The 22,234-nt window shown below is 33.4% G+C and overlaps 1 protein-coding gene across 2 annotated transcripts; it reads left to right on the top strand.

Annotated features, from left to right (window-relative positions):
- The first annotated feature begins 3,634 nt into the window (after nt 1-3,634).
- LOC122579857 (agamous-like MADS-box protein AP1) lies at nt 3,635-19,342 on the top strand. Of its 2 annotated transcripts, none has more exons than XM_043752110.1 (7): nt 3,635-3,980; nt 16,715-16,790; nt 17,592-17,653; nt 17,747-17,846; nt 18,079-18,120; nt 18,965-19,006; nt 19,096-19,342. In XM_043752110.1, the coding sequence occupies exons 1-7, from the start codon at nt 3,796-3,798 to the stop codon at nt 19,135-19,137; spliced, it is 549 nt and encodes a 182-aa protein (XP_043608045.1). In that variant the 5' UTR covers nt 3,635-3,795; the 3' UTR covers nt 19,138-19,342. The 2 variants fall into 2 exon arrangements, with proteins under 2 accessions (XP_043608045.1, XP_043608046.1); XM_043752111.1 differs by having other exon boundaries at nt 3,637-3,980; nt 16,718-16,790.
- Nucleotides 19,343-22,234: the final 2,892 nt, after the last annotated feature.

Here is a 22,234-nt window from a genome sequence, read left to right as displayed (position 1 = left end):
CATATTTCTTTATATAATGTATCATTATCTTTTAAAGTATGTAATATGTAAATTACAATTTTTTATTTTTACTTTGAATGAGGCACGTAGATATAGTGTTAGTAGATTTAATCTAAAATACATAATTTTTAGATATATATTAAATAATATTAATTATGTTAAAATAATAGTTTGGTTGGGTTGTTAATGGGAATGTAAAAAAGAGGATTTGGTTGGGTTGGGTTGAGAAAGAGAAATTAGTATTATAATGAATAGTACCGTTAGGTTGGGTTACGGATGAAGATGGTCTAAATGAAACAAAAATAAGTAAATTACTAAATCTTTTTAAATACCCTGATAGTCTCTTTTAAATAATTGATTTAAGTATTAATATTAGTTGGAAATATTTCTACAAATAATAAATAAATATAGAAATAAATAAAGACGAATAGCCCTATTTTAACCACATAAAACATCACAGCCTTGTGTTCTATTAAAAAAAATATTGACACTAATTAATTGAAACAAAATTGTACTTTGGAAACATAAAGATTGTGTGGTAAAAAATGAAAATACAAACACTATACGTCGACTACAGGAATTTGATGGAAGGAGAAATATGGATTTGCCCAAACGGGTGACGCAAAGCCGAAGGGGATTCGCTTCATGAGTAAGGAAAACGACATATGTCGTAACACTGGTGTTGTGGTGTTCCACAGTGGGGCCAAATATCCTCCAGCTGGCCAAAAATCAGATATTTTCATTCTCACCTAAGCAACCCGACCCGTTTCCCCAATTCCACTCATAAATATCTCCCATAGTTACTTTCTCACATTCTAAAAAACAAAATATACAAAAAAAACAAAAAAAAGAAAAAAGAAAAATTAATAATAATAACTCGTAATTTCATTGCGCTCTCTCTCCTATCCCCATCAGTCAACCGGTGGGGACACGTGGTAGGTATTAAAATTTAAAACTTGAACCGGTTGGAGTTGTGACCACGCGCAAGATGCTGTTGAGTATTTTACCTGTACAAAATCCTTTATTGTCTAGAACAAACTACTCTTTTAGGGTTTTGAATTGATTTAGATAAATGGGGCGAGGGAAAGTTGAGCTGAAACGGATCTCAGATAAAAGCAGCCGTCAAGTCTCCTTCTCGAAACGACGGAATGGATTGATGAAGAAAGCTCATGAGTTGGTTGTCCTTTGCGACGTTGATCTCGCTCTTTTTGTCTTACCCGGGAAGAATCGCCTGTTTGAGTATTGCACCGGTGACAGGTACACCAAGTTCAGCCAATTCAATTCAATCCTTTATATGTATTTTAGTTCCTCGAACTAAAACTGTTCCCCTCATGTATCTATCTATAATTATACTCTAATTATTATAGGTCTATGTATATGTGTATCTATCTACAATTATACTCTAATTATTATAGGTCTATGTATATGTGTTTTGTTGTGAACTACTAGCAAATTACAATTTTTGTAACCCCACCTATAAACGTAAACGTTTTCAAAAACTTACGCCGTCCATTGGGCGGCATGAAATTCCTAGTTTAACCATATATGAATCACATAAAATATGACGCATTTTTATATAATTAACATAACGAGATATATCACCCGGGCGTTGCCCCGGGAGACATTACATTTGTTAACGGTTTAACAAAAAATATCTATTCAAGAGATAAGGTGCCATAAACTTTTTGAAGAAAATATGTATTATTCAAATTATTAAAAACTGACATTTGTCAGTTAAAAAATGAACTGTAAAAGTTTTGTGTGAAAGTGAAAGTCATTCGCATAAAAGTTTAGTGCTAAAAGTGTAAGAGACTTAAATGTTGTGGTGAAAATAAAAGAAAATCAAAAACTATAAAAATTTAGTGCTAAAAGTATAAGGGGTTAAAGCCTGTGTTCTCGAGTTTATATGTAAAGGAAGGGGAAAGAAGAGAAGAGAGATGAATGGAAGAGAATGAGTGCATTTTCTTTCCTTCCAAATCATCCAAAAAGTGAGAAGAAAATATCTTATACAAATTCTATAAAATTCCCCTTCCAAATCCTTTCCCTTCTTTTCTCTTCTTCTCTTAAATAAAACTCAAGAACCCAAATTTTTTAAAAATCTTTCACAATCTTTTCTTTTCCCTTCAAAACAAAACTCAAGAACATACCCAAAATGTTGTGGTGAAAATAAAATGAATAGAAAGTTTATTATTCTTTACAAGTCTTCCCGTACATTTCTTTCTAATATATGTGTTATAAAGTTTGTTGCTAAAGTATAAGAGGTTAAAATGTTGTAGTTAAAATAAAAGATTATCAAAAAATAAAAAATTTTAGTGTTAAAAGTGTAAGTAGTTAAGATATTGTGGTGAAAATAAAAAGATTAAAAAGTTTACTAAGAATTATAAAAGTTTTGTTCTAAAAGTGTAAAGAGTGAAACTATTGTAGTGAAAATAAAAAATAAAAAAAAGTATACTATTCTATACACACTTTCCCGTACCTTAAAATAAAAAAAAATTAAAAACTATGAAAGTTTAGTGCTAAAAGTGTAAAGAGTTAAATTATTGTGGTGAAAATAAAAATAATACAAAGTTTACTAAAAAATATTGTAATTTAATGCTAAAAGTGTAAAGATTGAAAGTTTTGTGGTGAAAATAAAAAGAATAAAAAGTTTTCTAAAAAGTACTATTATAGTACTATTATAGTTTAGTGTTAAAAGTGTAAAGATTGAAACTTCTGTGGTGAAAGTAACAAGAATAAAAAGTATACTGTTACTAAAAAATATTATAGTTTAGTGCTAAAAGTGTAAAAATTAAAAGTTTTGTGGTAAAAATAAATAGAACAAAAGTTTATTAAAAAGTATTATAGTTTAGTGCTAAAAATGTAAAGATTGAAACTTATGTGGTGAAAATAAAAAATTATACTATTCTTTACTCGCTAAAAAGTTTACTAAAAAATATTATAGTTTAGTGCTAAAAGTGTAATGATTGAAACTTCTGTAGTGAAAGTAAAAATAATAAAGAGTATACTATTACTTAAAAGTATTATGGTTTAATGCTAAAAGTGTAAAGATTGAAACTTATGTGGTGAAAATAAAGAGAACAAAAATTTTACTAAAAAGTGTTTAGTTTAGTGCTAAAAATGTAAAGATTAAAACTTATGTGGTAAAAATAAAAAAAATAAAAAATATACTATTCTTTACCTGTTTTTCGATATTTTGTTTTTAATATATATATTATAATAACATGGAAAATATAAAAGTACTTTAAAGCAGAAGAATGTGTGGTAAATAGATAACACAAAGATATACGTCCGCAATAGAAGAAGAGAAAAGGATTTGCCAAAATGGGTGTCGATCGGGTTCGCTTCATCAGTAAGGAAAAAGACAGATGTCGTATCACTAGTGTATGGTGGTCTCAGGTGGGTCCAAATAAGCTCCAACTGGCAAAAATCAGATATTTTCAATATCACCCACACAACCCGACCCGTTTCCCCATCCCCACTAATAACTATCTTCATTTTTTTGAAACAGTACAAATAAATATCTTCCTTGGTTAATTTTCACATTAAAAGAACTAACAAAAAAGAAAAAAGGGCAAAAAGAAATTCATTGATCTCACCCTCCCCTGGGTCGACCGGTGTCACACGTGGCAGTTTTTCTTAAAAATAAAAACGCGAACCGGTTGGTGTTTAATATTTTTTGTGACCGCGCACAAGATGCCGTTGATTAGAATTGATCCGTACCAAATCCCTTTTATAGAACAAACAACTGTGTGTGTCCTTTTATTAGGGTTTGAATTTATTTTTATTCAGATATAGATGGGGCGAGGGAAAGTTGAGCTGAAACGGATCTCAGATAAAAGCAGCCGTCAAGTCTCCTTCTCGAAACGACGGAATGGATTGATGAAGAAAGCTCATGAGCTGGCTGTCCTTTGCGACGTTGATCTCGCTCTTTTTGTCTTCTCCGGGAAGAATCGCCTGTTTGAGTATTCCACCGGTGACAGGTACGCCCAGTTCAGCCAATTCAATTCAATCCTTTATATGTATTTTAGTTCCTCAACTAAAACTGTTCCCCTCCTGTATCTATCTATCTATAATTATACTCTAATTATTATTATTATAGGTCTATGTATATGTGTTTTGTTGTGAACTACTAGCAAATTACAGTTTATAGAATCCGATAAGATTCTAATCCAGATTTGGTTTATGCTGCTTCTTCTTCTTCTGAATGAGTTCAGCAAACAAAAATTACAGTAGCTTCGGTTGTACGTGGACATGGAGTTTGGATACTCCATATATATATATTCTTATCTCCATGTGTATGCGTATCCAAAGGTTTCTTAAATTTATACAAAAATTAGAAGAAACTAATATCTGTAAACCGCCACAACTTTTGTTATTTATTGCTTTTTGATGTGAATTGCTATATAGTTTTTGTATCTATCTATCTATATATATATATAGTTATTATTTGATGTGGTTATACTTACTGCTATAAAATTGTCAACTAGCTGCAAATCAACAATTAACATAATTAATTAACAGCTCCAAACTAACACGAGTGTGATTAAGAGGCTCTACATGTACAAAATAAGGTGTCAAGCTCCAATTTTATTTTTATTATATACAAAGGGGGTTTCTACATGAAATAAGGTGTTTTAGATAGGAGGTATGTAACATACATCCAATTATGGCTCTGGTGGAATGGGAGCATATTTGTGATGGGATATATATACCTTTTTGTGAGTACCTGACATGCATGAGTTGGTATATTTTTTAATCAAAAAATTAGAGGTTTTAATGTCATGTTGTGGAGGTGGTTCCTGTAATCTTTTTGTAAAAAATTGCCAGTGTTTTTGGGATTTGGTGGGAGCCGTTGACCCTTTATATCTTGGCCACATGAGATCTCATGTGAAAGTATTTTATTTTTTTTTGATGTGCCACTGGTCAAACATCACATCAGAATCATGCCCCCGAATGTCTCATACATAATAAGTATAAAAAACAATAAATATTAGTTCATAATTGTGATATGAACAATTAACAAAAACATGGGTGTTATGATCAATCGATGTAAAAAACGCATGTAATATACACAAGGAGTCTTTACATAGAGCCATCAAACTTGAAAATTTCGATGCAATATTTCCCATTTGTTTAAAAAGTAAAACAAGAAAATAACCGATATAATATTTTGTTTTTTGTAAGAAAAGGCTGATCAACAAAAAAGGGATTTAGCAAAGTTGGTGGCTGTTTAGCAACACTAAGTGTTCATGCTTTGATTAGGATGACATGACAAGAAGCAATCGCTTAATTTCTTTTTCGTGTTTGTTTAAGAAGATTGAACAAGAAAAAAAGATTTAACAAAGTGATCGTTTGCTGCTCAATTTTTGCTCAAAAACACTCTTAATCGTAATCAAAGATGTTTTCTTGTCTCTCGTTTCTTTTCTGAACAAATCGAAGTACCATTCATGAACTACTATTTGGAGATAGCTACACATTGTTGCTTCACCCGTTCGAATGATCCTTGTCCATAAAATCTTGGCATCATACCTTTCTTTTTGTGATGTGTCCTCTAACTAAGTTAAATGTGTGTGTTTTCTATCGAGTGAATGGCCTTTTATGGCTAATTCTATTGGGTTTTGATATCCTATTTTATTAATATATTGTAAAATTGTAGACGTTCCAATTATTTTTCATAAAAAGGAATGTTCAAAATACTCGACTATAAAACACATATACATGTATAAAGGAATCTAAAACAAACGATAGAAGATGCATCATCCCATAACTTCAATAATAGTATGTTTGAAGCATCAAGCTTGAGGCTGGTGTGCGTCTAATGTTGTCTTTGTGGTAGTCTAAGGACAAGCCGTCTCCCCCGTGTCTGATGTTGGAGCGATAGTGGTTTGATTTCCGAGTTTTGTGTGAGCGGTTCTTTTCCTTTTTTGTTTCCATTCATTTATCTATAATGCTACAAATTAATAATTATTATGAAACATTCTATATGCAACCCTTAGTAAAACTTAACATGCATAAAAAAATATATGTTTTATATCAAAAGCTCACCCCGAATTTTATTGTAAATGTACAACTATTTAATGCACCATAACGACGACATTTAGAGATGCGTTTATAAACAAAATAAAAAAATTCATTTAAAATCATAGGCGAACAATTTTCTCCCATCTAGTATCTTTTTGCAAGTACAAATTAGTGACCCTGACTCTAAGAATCAACTTTCTTTTTAGGGGACTCTTAACAATGCATTAACGCTATATCGGTGCACCTCATTTTTTAGCCAATATACTTTTTGAGCTTGATTCATCTCCCATGTAGTCCTTTCTATCCGATTACATTGTTTCCCCTACAATTTGCCTTAGTTTGTTTTCAAGAAGCAGATGACTTTCCTTTCATCCAAGTTTATCCTAAAATCTATGTTGGGGAGTCATTTGATGATGTTATACTAGAAAAGGCGTGCGTCTACACATGTGTACTTATCTTTACTTCGTAACTGGAGCTATGATGAGATCTGAATTGTGCTATCAAATGCACTACATATATTGTCACAACAAATTCTTTGTAACTAACCCTTGGAGCCAACCTCAATGTGTATGTTTACTTGAGCTATTTATATCGGTAATATGTTCACTTCATACATTTCGTGGAGACAAGACATATCAAAGTACATAACATATCCTATCTTAGTAGGGTCTTCTTGTATGTTTGCGTGGTTTATGAATATTGTGTTTGTATGTCTCAAAACTCTTTTACGTCAAATCACGATTTCATGTTAACTATCACCCAAAAAGATTTGAGACACATCTCACGTGATTCTTATTCGTGCCAAGGCTTTTCTTGATTTAACTTGCACCTACCGAAATTACTTTCTAATTGTTCAGTGCACTTTTTAAATGTTTCGTGCCACGAGGACATAAATTACCATAGCTGGATGTGTTTTTTCTATAAGAAGTTGCATGGAAATGGGAAAAGATAAAACATTGACGAAGTTGAGGGCTAACATACATAAGGAACATATACCTGGTTTAAGTACAACTCAAAGTAGGTTAGGTAGGTCGTTACAAGCTCGAGGTTGGAACTCCTAGCTCGGTGGTCATAGCAATGTTGGTCATGATCATTATTTTTTTGGGTTGAAGCTACCTCTCCATAAGCCACCACTCCAACCGTAGGAACTGCAAAAAGTAAGGGTGATGCTCATACCAATTGAAAGAATTCATCCCATGATAGGCTTCCATTAAGTCACAAGCTAAGTTCCCTCTTGAAAGAATGAAAGCTAGTTGAAAAAGGGTACGTTGTGCCCGGTGGTTTTTTAAAAAATATGTTTTGCTATGTAAGTTATTTACCCTTGGACCGACTTGCTAGTGAGAGAGCTACTTATGTTTTTGTGAAAATAGAAGAGAAACTGCATGAAAGGAATTGTTTATTACAAACATAAGGGATGCAATAGGTGTCGTACGATTGCAGTGATTGCTAACATAGGAAGTCTCACCCCCAAAACGGTATAATACGAACATTTTTCGAGGAAGATTAGCTCCAAAAGTATCCTTAGTCTTAACAAGCCCATTGGCTCGAAATGAGATATACATCATAAAAGGAAAGAGCAACATTTTATGCCGTTCACCTTAGTTGGAAGCTAAGCAAAAGCTAAGCTTGTAAAAGAACTATACAACACAAAAAACCAACGCTTCAGTTCTAGCTTTAACCTTCGTCCATGCTATGCTTGCATTCTTGTATCTGTCCATGCTATGCTTGCATTCTTGTATCTAGCTGAAAGCATGCTTATGCTTAAGGTTATCCAAGTAATGTTGTGAAAACAAGGTAACCACAAGGTCTCGAGTACAACATTTAGCTAAAGGACAAGCCTCACAAATCCAAGGCCCGTTGTATTGTAATAATAAAATAGTATATAAAAAAATAGTGTATATGAAATGTAGAGTATCCAAATTGCTTCATAACATTAAGTATCAAATAAGATTTAACATTAAACAATGCTAAGTAATAAAGCAATTAGCAATATAATGTGTTAAAGGCTATAGGAATTCAAAATACTAAAGTGTCCGGAAAATCACCTAGACTAATCTATGCTAACTCTAAAGAAGTTCAAGATACTAAAGTGTCCTAAAAATTGTCATAAGCTTTGTCATGTTTTTAACATGTATAAATCTAGACGTGGTCACGAAGTTTTTCAATATTTAGTTAGGTATTTAAGTAGTCGACAAATAAATCATTTCGTTTCTTTAGTACCCAAAACCTTGCGCAACTTAGTCTTGTTATAATATAAAAGACTATCCCTTTATAGGTGCTTTTACAACATGTAATATGGTTGTGATTGTAATCCCTTACAATGGTTTGAGTTGAGTAGTTAAGATGAACAAAATTCTTGTTTTGTTTGGATCCACTTACCTTATACGAGTCTACCACTTTGCACTTGTGATTATGGTTGGATATTTATATAAGAACCTTGATACGAGTCTATAAAATGGTGAATATGCGTATTAAGACCCTAGAGTGATCTAACTTGATGTGACCAGCCGGGAGAAAGTTGAAGTTTCTATGATCATGAATACTATGTTACACTTCTTAGGTGTTTGAAAACTTGAATTAGTGGGCCAAGTAACCGTAGATCGAATCATGGTCGTGTAGAGTAAGCTATGAGTGACTCAAATAGGAGTTAATTAAGTTGAACCCCATCAAATTTGCCAAAGGTGGTTAAATACAATCAAAGTGGTCTCGAAACTGACCAAAGTTAGTGTCAAACTCGAACTTGTGGCAAGAGATAGATGAAATATAGCGAAGGAGTAGAGTCAATGGTTTAGAGAGGAAACAAATGTTATCGAGCCATGATTTCGTGGTTCAGAGATGGGAAACTTATTCATAAAACTTTCATTTCGTACACTCCAACTTTAGAGTGATCATGCACTGCATGTGGGTAACCATAGAGAACTTGCTAGGATGTTGATAACATGTGACACTCTATAGATGTCGTAAAACTTAAAATTGTCGGCCTGAGTAATTGTTAATAGAATTGAAGTCATGTTTAGTAAGCTATAATAGTCTCAATTATGATTTGAGTCAAATGAGATCAAATTAAGCCAAATCGGTCTCAAAATCAATCAAAGTGCCTCAAACTCGATCTTGTGGCTAAAGTCGGGGGAAATCTCGCGAAGGAATATGAATTAGAGATAAGAGAATATGAGAAGAAAGTATATATTTGAAAAGTGGATGGTTAACACACAAAAAAAGAAAGATTCACCCATGAATTGGTAATTTGGAAATTGGATGTTTGCAAACTTATGTAAGAAAGAACACTTTGGCAAAGTAACTTTTTAAAGGTTAACTATTTTAGTATCTATATACAAAAATCCCTATCGAGTTGATTACTTGACCGAAGGTCCTTACTAGTCGTGAGTATGGATTAGTGAGATCTACAAGTATGCATTTTGTGATAACAAATCTAATGGCGGCCAATTATTAGTAGTCGGTAATAGCTGAAAGAAGAAAAAGGAGATTGCGAAACATAATCGAATAATCTTTACTACCCTTTCCCCCGTCCCCAACCTTAGGTGTGGGGACATGTATAAGAATCTATTATCCCTCGGTACAAAAGAAGAGGAAAGAAGCGTGTAAACTCATCCTTGTGGGAGATAAAAGCATCACATAATCCTATATTCATTCATTTAGCGTATAGAATGTGTCATACGTATTATGACTATTTAGCTTATTAAGGTGTCACACATATAAACTTACAATGCTCCTTACAAGAGTATAACTTCTTTTGGAGAAGGCTGATATGAAGTTCAAAAAGGATAAATATGCACATAGTTTGAACGAGGGAACCCAATAATGCTTAAAATATCTAAGGAGCATGTAGAGCATTAAAGTCATTTTGAATATTAATACGAAGTTTAAAAAGGATAAATATGCACATTGTTTTAATGAGGGAACCCAATAATGCTTAAAATATCTAAGGAGCATGTTGAGCATTAAAGGCATTTTAAACAATGACAACAAAATTGATGTGCTCAAATGTGCAAAGCATTTACTTTAGGTAATACGATGACCTTAGGTCAAACCTAATGACATAGAATGGGCTTGAAACATGATGAATAGATACTTTTCACCACAATACTCTTTATTGTTCTTCGACTACTTACTGTGCCTTTGGTTTAATATAGCTTTCTAATGATGATCTAACTTGTGACGTCATGCTTTATTTAGCATGTATAGATTGTCCAAGGATGATCTAGAAGGTGCTTCCTTTGAGTCGCACGATTTACCATATCACACATCTTCTTCAATTGAGTTTTTATTTGCCCGCTTAAATTTTAAATGGTTTCCATATTAGTCCTTTAGATTTGACTAATCATTTTTTCCATCATATTTTTACCCGTACATTGTATAATGAAGACTAGATCCCTTGCCTTAAACAAATATTTATAAAACCTATATTTTAAATAATAATGTATTGAAGTTTCTATATACTTGCCTTAAAAAAATAAATGTAAAACCTATATTAATATATATAAAACCTATATTTAAAATAATGAAGTTTTTATTTACTTGGCTTAAAAAATAAACATGAAACCTATATTTAATATAATGAAGTTTTTATATACTTGGCTTAAAAAATAAACATGAAACCTATATTTAATATAATGAAGTTTTTATTTCGTAGTAAGACATGCTAAAGTAAAATAGAGGTTCAATGCTTGACGATTCGATAATTCAAATATATAGATTTTACATGTTTTGACTAGGAAAGGAGGATAATGCCTCTCTTTTTTCTCCTACGCAAAGATCAAAAGAGAAGTATAATTAGTACATTATGTCAATAGTAATATTTGATACTTGCCGTTAAATATTATTTTTATTAAGTAAAATTTGCATGTTAGATAATTATTTTTTAAAAATATATCTAAACTAAAAGATAGATAATAAATTGGTTTAAGGTGTATAATACTTTACGAGTTTTGTATATTAAACTCTATGCATTGTAATTCTTGTCGTACGGAGCTTGATAAAAATCCCTTGGCCATGAATTAGTTTACACACATCATGTGAGGTACCACGCAATGATCGTGTTCTCCATTTTGTTGCTTAATTACTTCTGCTGTGCTAAACCTAACATAAAATACCTCAAAATAGAAAGGCATTGTAGTTTTAGTTGATAATGTACATATAATGTTACCCGTTTAAAATTGTGAAGTCAAATTATCCATATCTAAGAAACCATTATTCATCGTTTTTTCAAAAATTTGAAACTTACCTTTCTAATCCTCGACCCTTTTCCACCTAATTTGCTTAAACAAATGCTACCCCACAATCCGAAAACACACAAAAACATACACTCACCTCATGCCACCAGCCTACCACTACCGGTGTATATAAATCCTACCATTATATATAAAGCGTTTTACTAATTTATGCTTGTGTGTTGTGCATTTTCTATTACTTTAGTCGATGGTCATCACATAGAACATTATGTGAAAAAATCTCACAACTCAGTTTATGTGAGATTTCATGGTTCTTGAATAGGTGTTTGTTGCTAACTTGAACAACTCTTTGTCAATATTTTTAACGTTGTAGAGTATCCTTGAATGGATCACATAATTTGAATAATGTCCGAATTAAATTTCGTACTTTTTTAGTGTAGGATCATTTATTGATTGGATTTCTATTCTTTTAGGTTGGGATCATTTAGTTACAACATTACGTATTCGTGTTCCTTTTTGTTGACTAGTACATCGTCACTCTTAACCTAAAGATGCATTTTAGGAAGTGCTTACAATTTATCGATCTCGTAAGAAATTGGGTAATGAAAATGCATGACATACGAAGTAGGTCTTTAGGAAAGACAAAAGAGCAATTACGCAACTTTCATTACTAGCCACTCAAATAGACAAAACATAAAAACACATAAAGGCATTCTAGAATACATGGCCAAATTTGTGATCCTAAATGTGATATTATACGAATGCATAAAATACATAATATCTATGTTCACAATGATAATATACGTGTGCTTAACATACATAATTTCCATGCTCGATATTATTTTTCAAACTATCGTTATTAACATAAGTAGACACATACATAGAAAGACAATCTAGTATACATGAGGAACATTTGGGCGACAAGCTAACTCAACAACACGCTAGTATTCAAACTTATACACCGTGTATGTGTGTGTATATATGTATAAAGACCATAACATCATATATTAGACCCTATACTATGAAAAACTAACTAAAAACAAATATACATTTGATAGGATATTTATGTTCCTACAGTCCAAGCTAAGGGTTTGCATATACATACATATAGACTACAATATTACACATTACAAGTGAAAAATAGACTTAAAACTCACTACAAACTCCCTATATATCGAAAGTGACTTTAGAGAGATAAAAAAAGGTTGTAAATATCGCTTTTCGGTATTGTCTAGGTCGACCATCGATAAGCGTATCGGGGATACGTCGGATTTATTGCGAATATATTATATCGGTCGACCACCGATAAGCGATATCGGTTGAGATAACTGAAATTTACAACCATGGAAATAAACTTAGTTTAAATGCGAGGATAATGTAGGAACAATTGATATGAATGTTTTTTTTATAAAGAATCTAGAGGTTATATATAGCCTTTTACGTGGTAACGTAGCAAAATTAATACTGAAGATCTGGTAAAATTTGCTAACCCATTTTTCCACATGCACCTATCTCAACGCAAATTTTACACAAACAGGTTAAACGTTACCAAACCTCTTTATTAACTCATGTAGAATAAACAAATCAAATGGCACATGAATCATTACCTACGAACCCATCATCCTCAAGTTAACCTTTCTTTCGCCAAATTTGGACACTTCTGGTCCGTTTCTCCACACTTAAAGCTCTTTACGTGGCTTTTATCTCGTACACACTCTCGACCTTTCTCAGATCTAGAACCTCTTACCAATCGCTTTCAAAGTCCTCTCGGTTCGGGCTTCCACCACAATGTTTATATGAGTGTGGTCTTAACAAACCACCTTAAATGTCCTTGTTTTCTTAGTCCCTTTTAAGTGTTCTTCGTACGCTTTCAACTTACGAGCATTTTTCATTAAATAACATTGATTCCAAATTGAAACATTACTACATGGAGGCCACAATCTTGAGAAGTAAAGACTTTACCAAGTCCAAGACTTCGTACCTTTGAGAATATCTCAACCATTCCTCGCTTCTCCATCCTCGAACTTTTAAGAAACCTCTTTAACGTTACAAGTCAAGTCGTTCTTCTAGGACCCACTGTGTTCAATTTGTCTTTGTCTTACAATGTTTTAGGTCGCTGTAACTTGCGATATATAGCACCTATCTCCCCATCTCCTCGGGTATAGCTTGAAAGAATAGATGTTAAGCTTGCGAGCATTCTTTTCTAGTTCAGCAACTAACGCCCTCAGTTTAACGATTTCCTATATGCCAAATGCATTTGTTATAGACTTGACTTCGATCGCCTTCTCTCGATAGCTAGTTAGGGTTAAAACCAGAACTTGATATTAAATAAAAGGGTTTTTTAGGTTATTTTTCGCCGGTTCCATCTCCAATTTTTCCTTTTTTGATAGCCCCACCCTTTTTCAAACGAGTCTATTATATCAAGTTCCGCTTTTAACCCTAAGCCGATATTCAAAGAAGGTGATCAACGTCAAGTCTATAGTGAATACACTTCGCATATAGAAAATCATCCTATTCCCAACCCATTCTCCGTGTATATGTGAAAACCAAGTTTAAAGAGGGATATATAATATAACTACTTTAAATGCGGGAAGTATGTGAGGACAACTTAGATAAAAATGCCTATCTTAAGAGGCTAGAGACTATAGCCCTTTATAGAGCAACAATAAAAAGGTAACAAAATGCTAAATCCATCCTAAAGACCCGGTATCACTACAAAGTTTAGTAAACATAACGTATTATTTGTATATTGGTATGTGATTAGTAAATGATAATTCATTCTCTTCGTCATACAATTTGCCGTCACTATTTTCAAGAACTAAGCAATGTGACACGCTTGACTTATTATGTGCATAGTGAACCTAGAACAAAGCAATGTGGCCCATTATGCCGATTGAAATGTTCTATTTATCTTTGTCATGCTTTTTTGCATGTTCCATCGCCAATTTTTCCTCTTTTGATAGCCCCAACCTCTTCCAAACGACTCTATTATATCAAGTTCCGCTTTTAACCCTAAGTCGATATTCAAAGAAGGTGATCAACGTTCTATAATGAATTCACTTCGCATATAGGAAATCTCCGTCTATATGTGAAAACTAAGTTTAAAGAGGGATATATAATAAAACTACTTTAAAAGTGGGAATCATGTGATGACAACTTTGATACGAATGCCTATCTTAAGAGGCACAGACTATAGCCCTTTATAGAGAACAATAAAAAGGTAACAAAATGCTAAATACATCCTAATGATCTGGTATCACTACAAAGTTTACTAAACATAACGAGATTATTTGTATATTGGTATGTGATTAGTAGACTTCGCCATACAATTTGCCGTCACTATTTTCAAGAACTAAGCAATGTGACACGCTCGATTTATTATGCATAGTGAACCTAGAACTAAGAAACGTGGCCCATTATGTCGATTGAAATGTTCATGTATCTTTGTCATGCGATTTCCAATTGTGATCCCTCTAACTAATCTAATGCGCAAAAGCAAGATGACGCACTCGACTTTTCATGCGTATGAGAGGATTTCCACATAACAAAATAAACTATGCAAATCTAACCCATTTATAATCGATTAGCATCGTACTGGCACATACGGATTCAAAATGTACATGGGTAAGGATATGATTTGCAAGTATGTTTTAGGGGTAACCTACTCGTATCATATGCATACCCGTGTGTATTTTGTAAATATATTGTGAAAGTTCTGCCGTCACCTTGCTACACACAAATGAGTGTATGCGCATTAAGGGTAACAACTTTAGTGCAAAATCAAAACAAATTCATGATAGTGTGTTCAATGGCTTAGAAAATTTCCTTTAGCATTATTTCTATTTTTTATTTTTTGTGTTGCTACCAACTATACAAATCCATAAGATAGAGGTTGCCAGAGAAGTTGATTTGTTTTTTTACGATCTTTACATATGCTGCCAACTTGTTTTGCACATAACAAAACTAATTGTATGGCATACACATGATTACTTGTAGGTGATCCTCAAGCAACCTATTTTCTCTATTTTGGTCCATATGTTCGTCCTTTTCTAACATAAGATAACATCTTTATGGTGACCCAATAGTATAGCAAGTAACTTGAAAGTCTTAAAAAAAACGTATTTGAAAACTTATGGCTTAATAGGTGAACATCATTGAAAGTTTGAAAAGAACATCAATACATACTGTGTAGCGCACATTAGAAAGGCCCCAGGTTACCCATTTTCATACAAATTTAGAATCTTAATCTGCTCATTAGGGTTTAAACTAACCAAACAGAATATCGTTTAAACTTGAGGGAAAAAACACAAGACGAACATTTAAACAAGCAAAATGTTAATTAGTGTACATACATCATACTTGAATATAACCATATAAACACAAAGAAACATAAACAATCTACCAAACATTCATGAAGTAAACAACGTAAGCAATGAATTTCTTACTAAGCCGTTGTTAGAATTGTTTGCGAATGTTTTGCTCGTTGACAACCTAGCTACTCATGCTATTTTTATTCTTTTATTTTGTAATAAGGTAATTATTTCACCTACACGTACACATGCGGCAAAGGACCTTGATTTTTTCTTATTATTTTTATCTCCACTTTCTACTCCTATCGTGTAACCCAACCCGCGATTTAAATTTCAAGATGAAATTACAATTTAATTGTTAAATCTTATATGATGATCATTCAAGATGATATTAAAATTCTTATTTCTTTTTAAGCAAAATTACTAGAACTTCATCTGAGGGGTTTTACTCCATTTGTAAAGATTTTGATGTCATACAGTTAAAAGTTTACATCTCATCATTAGAGTGGTCTATGCATGTTGTTTCTGTATGGATGTTACATATATACTCTTTCCTTTCACAAGTGGCTTCTTTCATATCTGGACTTCTAACGTGTTTCCCCTACCTTAACAAAAATCAATAGGACTAGACTCGATATCAGAACCAGTATTCCGAACAATATAGACTTGACATAAATAGTTCACTCTGGCTATAATTTGGAGTCCCATCCATGGTCAGCGAGTATGCTAGACATGCCAAGTCTTGCGAGTGTATGCTAAATATGCCTAGACTCGTGAGTGTATGCCGGTAGGGCCTATTGAGCAAAAGTGGTCCTATCAGTTTGCACTTGCCACATATCTAAGATAGTCGACTCCAGAAAACAGGTCGACTCAAATAAGATCTTATTTCACATAATTTGAGTTAGTCTTATTACCTCAGGTCGACTCAAATAAGATCTTATTTCACATAATTTGAGTTAGTCTTATTACCTTTTACGCTTTAACGATCAATTTATATATTATGGTGCTTCGCGCGCGCGCAAACTCACAACCCTGTATGCATTTCACCAATAACCCACTCTACTGGCATGCTATATTTCTTCATCACACCTTCGGAGTCTACCATGAAATACTTCTTTCTTAGCAATTCTACATCAATGGTATTTAGAGGGAAGAGTGATGATTTAACTAACCCTTTGCTTTTCTGTTGTGAAGCAGCATGAACAAGATTCTCACTCGCTACCAAAGCTACAAAAATGCAGATGAAATCGTCCGCAGAACAGTACATGAGGTATGGAACACTTCTCCAGTCACTTGTAATTAGTAAGGTACAAATTTGCTCTGCTTTAACAGAATAGGATTCCCTGCACCCATTTCATGCCTTCACATTATAAAACTTATCAAACACTACTAGCAATAGTTACTAAGAACTATTGAGGTGAAACCATCATTTGCTAACCTTCAGAGCCTTGCAGAAGTGGATGTCAGGTTCTTGTGTCAGTTTTGTCACTTTTCGCTTTCATATTGCAATTTCATGATTTACCACCCTGTTCTGCCATTCTGAAATAAGCCAGGAAATATATTTCTTCACAAACAACTTCTGTTGAATTCTAAAAGGTTGATGGTAGAGGAAGCTAACGACATATATACATATCTGGACTCATGACCATAGCTAAACGTTAGGCTCCCAGATGTATTTATAATTAATATCATGTGCATAGGTAATGTCGTTTGCGGTGCTTGTTAGCCGGCAATCATTTCATTACAGAGGGAGCTGCCATGCTATTGAACAGTTCAAACAGTAATAAGAATGAACGACGAATAGACGCATCAGCAGCCCCTTAAGTGTATTTAAACGCATATGAACTCCTAAATTTTCCAAACAAAAAATAGATAATTATTAATCACCTAGCTAAAGATAAACAAACACTTTGACCATTTTTTCAAGGGCAACTGATCTGTGTTCAACTAAACAATATTATAAATTTTAACCAGTTAAAGTATATAGCGGTGCTACCCCGATACTTCTAATGAACTGGACTATGTTATTGCGATCCTAATAAGCACAATCCTTTGTGGGCACTTCTGACAGAAGCTTGCGCTAGAGTTTAACGAAGTATGGACCGCTGATAAGTTAATGCAGATCACCCAACGGTAATCTTACTAAATCAGATATCTTACTCATGTAACTTCAATAGACAAACTGAAACAAAATAGGTTTTACACTTTTACCTTTATGGTTTGCAGCCACCTCGAAGAGAACAAAATCCAAGAGTCAGATATCAGTGAGCTGTGTCAGTTAGAGAAAGAGATCGAGAGCATGATGCAACAAGTGAGAATCAGAAAGGTAATCCTCCAATTCAAAAAATTGGGTCAATTTGGGACACTGGACTTTAAAGACATGGTCACAGGCTCATAGTTAATCCATCAATATGCAAAACTGTTTGCTCATTACCAACCAAAATATTATGTGTCACATACTGCTAGGCAAACTTTCAGATTAATTAATCTAAATTTTCATGTGTCCTTGGTTCTGTATTGTCATGTGTAATGTAATTGATTCTAGTTCTGATATGCAGACACAGATTATGTTGGGAACTGTGAAGGCTCTGCAAGAGAAGGTACATCATTGTAAATCTCAAATAGACTATTTTTACTAACGCCTATACGCAAGTTAATACGTAATACAACTCAAGTGTTCTGTACAACATACATGAGTACAAAGGTGTAACCCTTTAGAAGAAGAAGCCATGACTTCATCTGCACAAGCTAATTAGAGACCCATCAAATTGCATCCGAGTGTCCAAGTTTCATAATGCACACATGCTTGCTAAAAACATGACACGTAGGTCGTAAAAATCACATATATATGCTGATAACTAAGTACTAAGTAGATCACCATCCTCAACTTCACCAACCAAAATGGAGGTAGCTTTTCTGTGCTATGTCATGAGCATGAGTTGAACTGGCTAAAGTAACTTTAATTGCCTCAAATAAAACCTATGTCAGACTGGCAGTTTCTAAAATGAGTCCCTTTAAACTAATAGAACCTATTTGAAACCCAACTTATGGGAAAATAGATGCAACATCATTTGTAGCTTAAAAAATTTGGCTTACTACAAGTAATGTTCCATAAGCCAGGTTGAATCCTAGAGCACCTGATGGTTTTCAAATCACATTAGAAAGGGGTAAAATATCATGTAGCAGAAAGGGGATAAATACTACTTAAGATCATTTATCAGGTCAAAACATTACATAGAAAGGATTTTGATGGGCCACAGTTGTTGTAGTCCATACAAGCAGACAGTTGCAATCCTAATCCTCAATATCGATGTTAGTTACTCTATATTAGTGCATTATGAGCTTGTCCAGCTTCAGACCTATTCTTATTTCACCGCCCTATCAATTCTATCAGTAGCTTTGTAAAAGCATGGGAAAATAATTTTGTGACTTTCATGTGTACAGCAAAAGCAGCTGCATGAAGAGAAGCAGTTCATGGTAGGCGAGGTAACAGACGAGTAGCCATAAGATGTTATTGGAGAATAGTAGTTTGCGAGATCAGTATCTGATTCATTTCTCTTGTGATGTGGCTGCAGATAATGGCAGCTAGGATGAACGAAAACAATGTTGATGGTTGAGGTGCCAAGACAATCCATGTGAGCTTTGGTATATTGTGTAATAATCTCTTTTATGCATTCCTATGTAGTTCCTTTCTGGTAAAATTGCCGAGCTCTGGGTATATTGTGTAATAGTTTGTTTCACACGTCCCCTATCTAAATCTTGTCTGGCAGAATGCCACTGTTATATTGCATTGTTCAATTATAATAATGTATATTAACACCAGATAAGTTTCCAAGTAACGTGCTGGTAATGGGTGTTCCCTCGGTCCCGTCTTTCTACCAATTTGCTCCAACTGACCCGCCCAAAACCCACATCTTATGGTAGCTTTGTTGGGGCATGCTATAGCACCTAGAGTTTACCAGGGTACCAGAACAGCACCACATTTTTTTTTCTTAGCTTTTAATATTTTTTAAAAATAAAATACATCATTTACCATCTGTATTCACCAAGTGAGCGGAGCATGCATAATAAATTTGGTCGGTTGTGCCTCTAGAGGGTGGCCTTATACACAGCTCTCTTTCCTAATAGAGAGTTATATATAAGATACGAATGCAAGATCAGTTAGCATCGTTCGGATAAAAAGGCTGGCACAAAAAAATGTAGCATCTCATGAAAATGGACATCAATGCTCATCTGAATCCTGATGCTATATATATATATGCACTCATCATCTAATGGGCTATATTGCTATTATCCTTCTATTCAGTTTCTGTTGCAAACTCTGCAACTATAACCCCCTAATGGGCTGGAAGTTAATACCAGTATACCACAATCAACTCATTTTCCCTAGTGGGCTATCAACTATTTATCTATTGGAGTATTAGTTAATTTACTTTTATAACCATCTCTCCATGTTGGCTGTAAGTTACTATCTTCAAGTCCGGTCATTCATTTTGTTATGGTCAAGCCTCTCTGATCACTATCAGCTATTTGTAATGATCACTCCATCATGATATTACTATCATTTTATTTCACCTTCCTTTAGGCTACCACTATATATGGTGACAAATGATATCATACAACTCTCATGTCTTAATTAACATGTATGTAAGTAAACCTTATGACCAATGGCAAACCGTTCCTCTCCGTTTTTTCGCTCCGTAATGCCCACTTTATCTATATTTTGTTCGTAAAATTAGTTTTCTTCGTATTATTTTTGGATCTCGTGATGTTCGCCCCCTCCGTGAGTTTCCTCAAGATCCGCCACTGATTATGACGACTACGTCTTGCTAGTATAGTCTTGTAATTATATGACGGAGGGAGCTACATTATCCCCAAATCACTAGTTTCATTCTAAAATGAGTTTCACAACGTGCATATGCAAGTAAACCTTATGAGTTATGACAACTAGCATAGTCACATAATACAACGGAGTGAGCCACATCATCCCCAAATCACTAGTTTTATTCTATTAAAATGAGTTCCACAATGATTCCGTACGTGCACTTGATTGTAGTAGGACATAGATGTCAATCCTAACCGTTTAGGATGATAAAATCTTGCATCATAATAGTGTCCATATATAGAACATATTAATCCATAACCATTTTAAAAACCTTGTAGAATTTAGTGAAGAATCAGGTTGAAATACCAGTATCGATCTGCTTCGAATATTAATTTGCGATAATCCACTGCATCAATTCCCCTTGACATTGAAGTTAATTAAGATTTGATGCCAAAACCCTGTCATAGAAACAGATAGAAACGCATGCATAAAAAAGCTAGATGCACCTTTTAATCACTTGGCTTGCATTAGAAAAAAAAAAAGATCTTGAAAATACAAATCAGAGAAACAACTTAAATTAATATGCAACATCTTAATTTCTCTCGTTTATACAAATCGGTTTACAAGAGTGTGTGTAATTATTCGAAAATACATTATGCATAATGTTCGTGATACAAATTGGTTGTGAATCGTGACTTATTGGTTCTAATTTAAAAGAAGCTCGTAAGTACAGATTATAGAGAAACAAATTAAATATGCCGCAGCATCCATCTTTAATTTCTCACTTCTTTAGATTAATAAACATACGTACAAAGAAGAAGAAGAATATATAAACACATATATACATGCCTAATTAATGTAAGTCTTCAGTGGTATTCGTACCAACAACAATAAGTAGTAGTAGTAGTAGCAAATGGAATCTCGAACATTTGATTTGGGTAAACTCTGAATCTCAAATATATACAAAAAAATTCCTGATGATTATTTCTTGATTGAATGAAGTTGATAACCCACATAGAGAGACAAATCAAGAGGTGGTGAAATTGATTATGTAGGAGTAAAGGGCGGTTATTAGGAACTTTTTTTTTTTTTTTTAATGGAATTCTAATGGCATGGCGGTTATGACTTAGAAGGTGGAATCCTCCCTGAATGACACGTATCAATCATTTCTAAATGTAAAATTTATCTATTTTCTAACCGTTTACACTGGCTATTTTAATTTTTTTTATTATTAGAATCGTTTTCTTTTTTTTATTAAGTTTAATTAACATAAATTTATAATAATAAAAAAAAGAAGTCAAAAAGAAGTAAAAAATGAGTAATGTTAAAAAATAAAAACGAACTGCGATTAGCTCAGTGGTTGAAAGGGCAACTCTCATTTAAGAGGTCTTGTGTTCAAGTCGTAGGTGGACGTAGGAAGTCCCTCTACGAAATCTTGGATTGGGTATATTCAGCTGAGAGGACAAGATTTACTCCTATTAATCGTCGTGCCTTCGAGCGGATTAGTAGGGGGTTTCCTCCATCGGGTATTTGAAATAAGCATTTCTATTTTGAGAAAACTTTCTAACACAGACCTGGTTAAGATAACGTATACTACACTTTTCACTGTCGAATTCTGACATAAATTCATTTAAAAAAAAGGAAAAGGATATCACCCCGTGGGCACTTTCTTTCTTGGAAAATAACTTACAAAATAATGAAATATATTAATATGTTATTGATTTAATCAACTCATTTGGTAAATCACGTAAAATCAAATGATTATTATAATAACTTATTAAATAGTTAGCATAGAGTATTTTTTTACAAGATTAATAAATATATTATATATATATAAAAACTTATGTAAATGTACAAATGCTTTACGCGTGAAATGTACAAGCATTTAA

Source organism: Erigeron canadensis, chromosome 8, assembly GCF_010389155.1.
Source record: "Erigeron canadensis isolate Cc75 chromosome 8, C_canadensis_v1, whole genome shotgun sequence".
Taxonomy (NCBI): Eukaryota; Viridiplantae; Streptophyta; class Magnoliopsida; order Asterales; family Asteraceae; genus Erigeron; species Erigeron canadensis.
The sequence above is the reverse complement of the archived record's forward strand: the minus strand, read 5'-3'. Positions and strand labels throughout refer to the sequence as shown.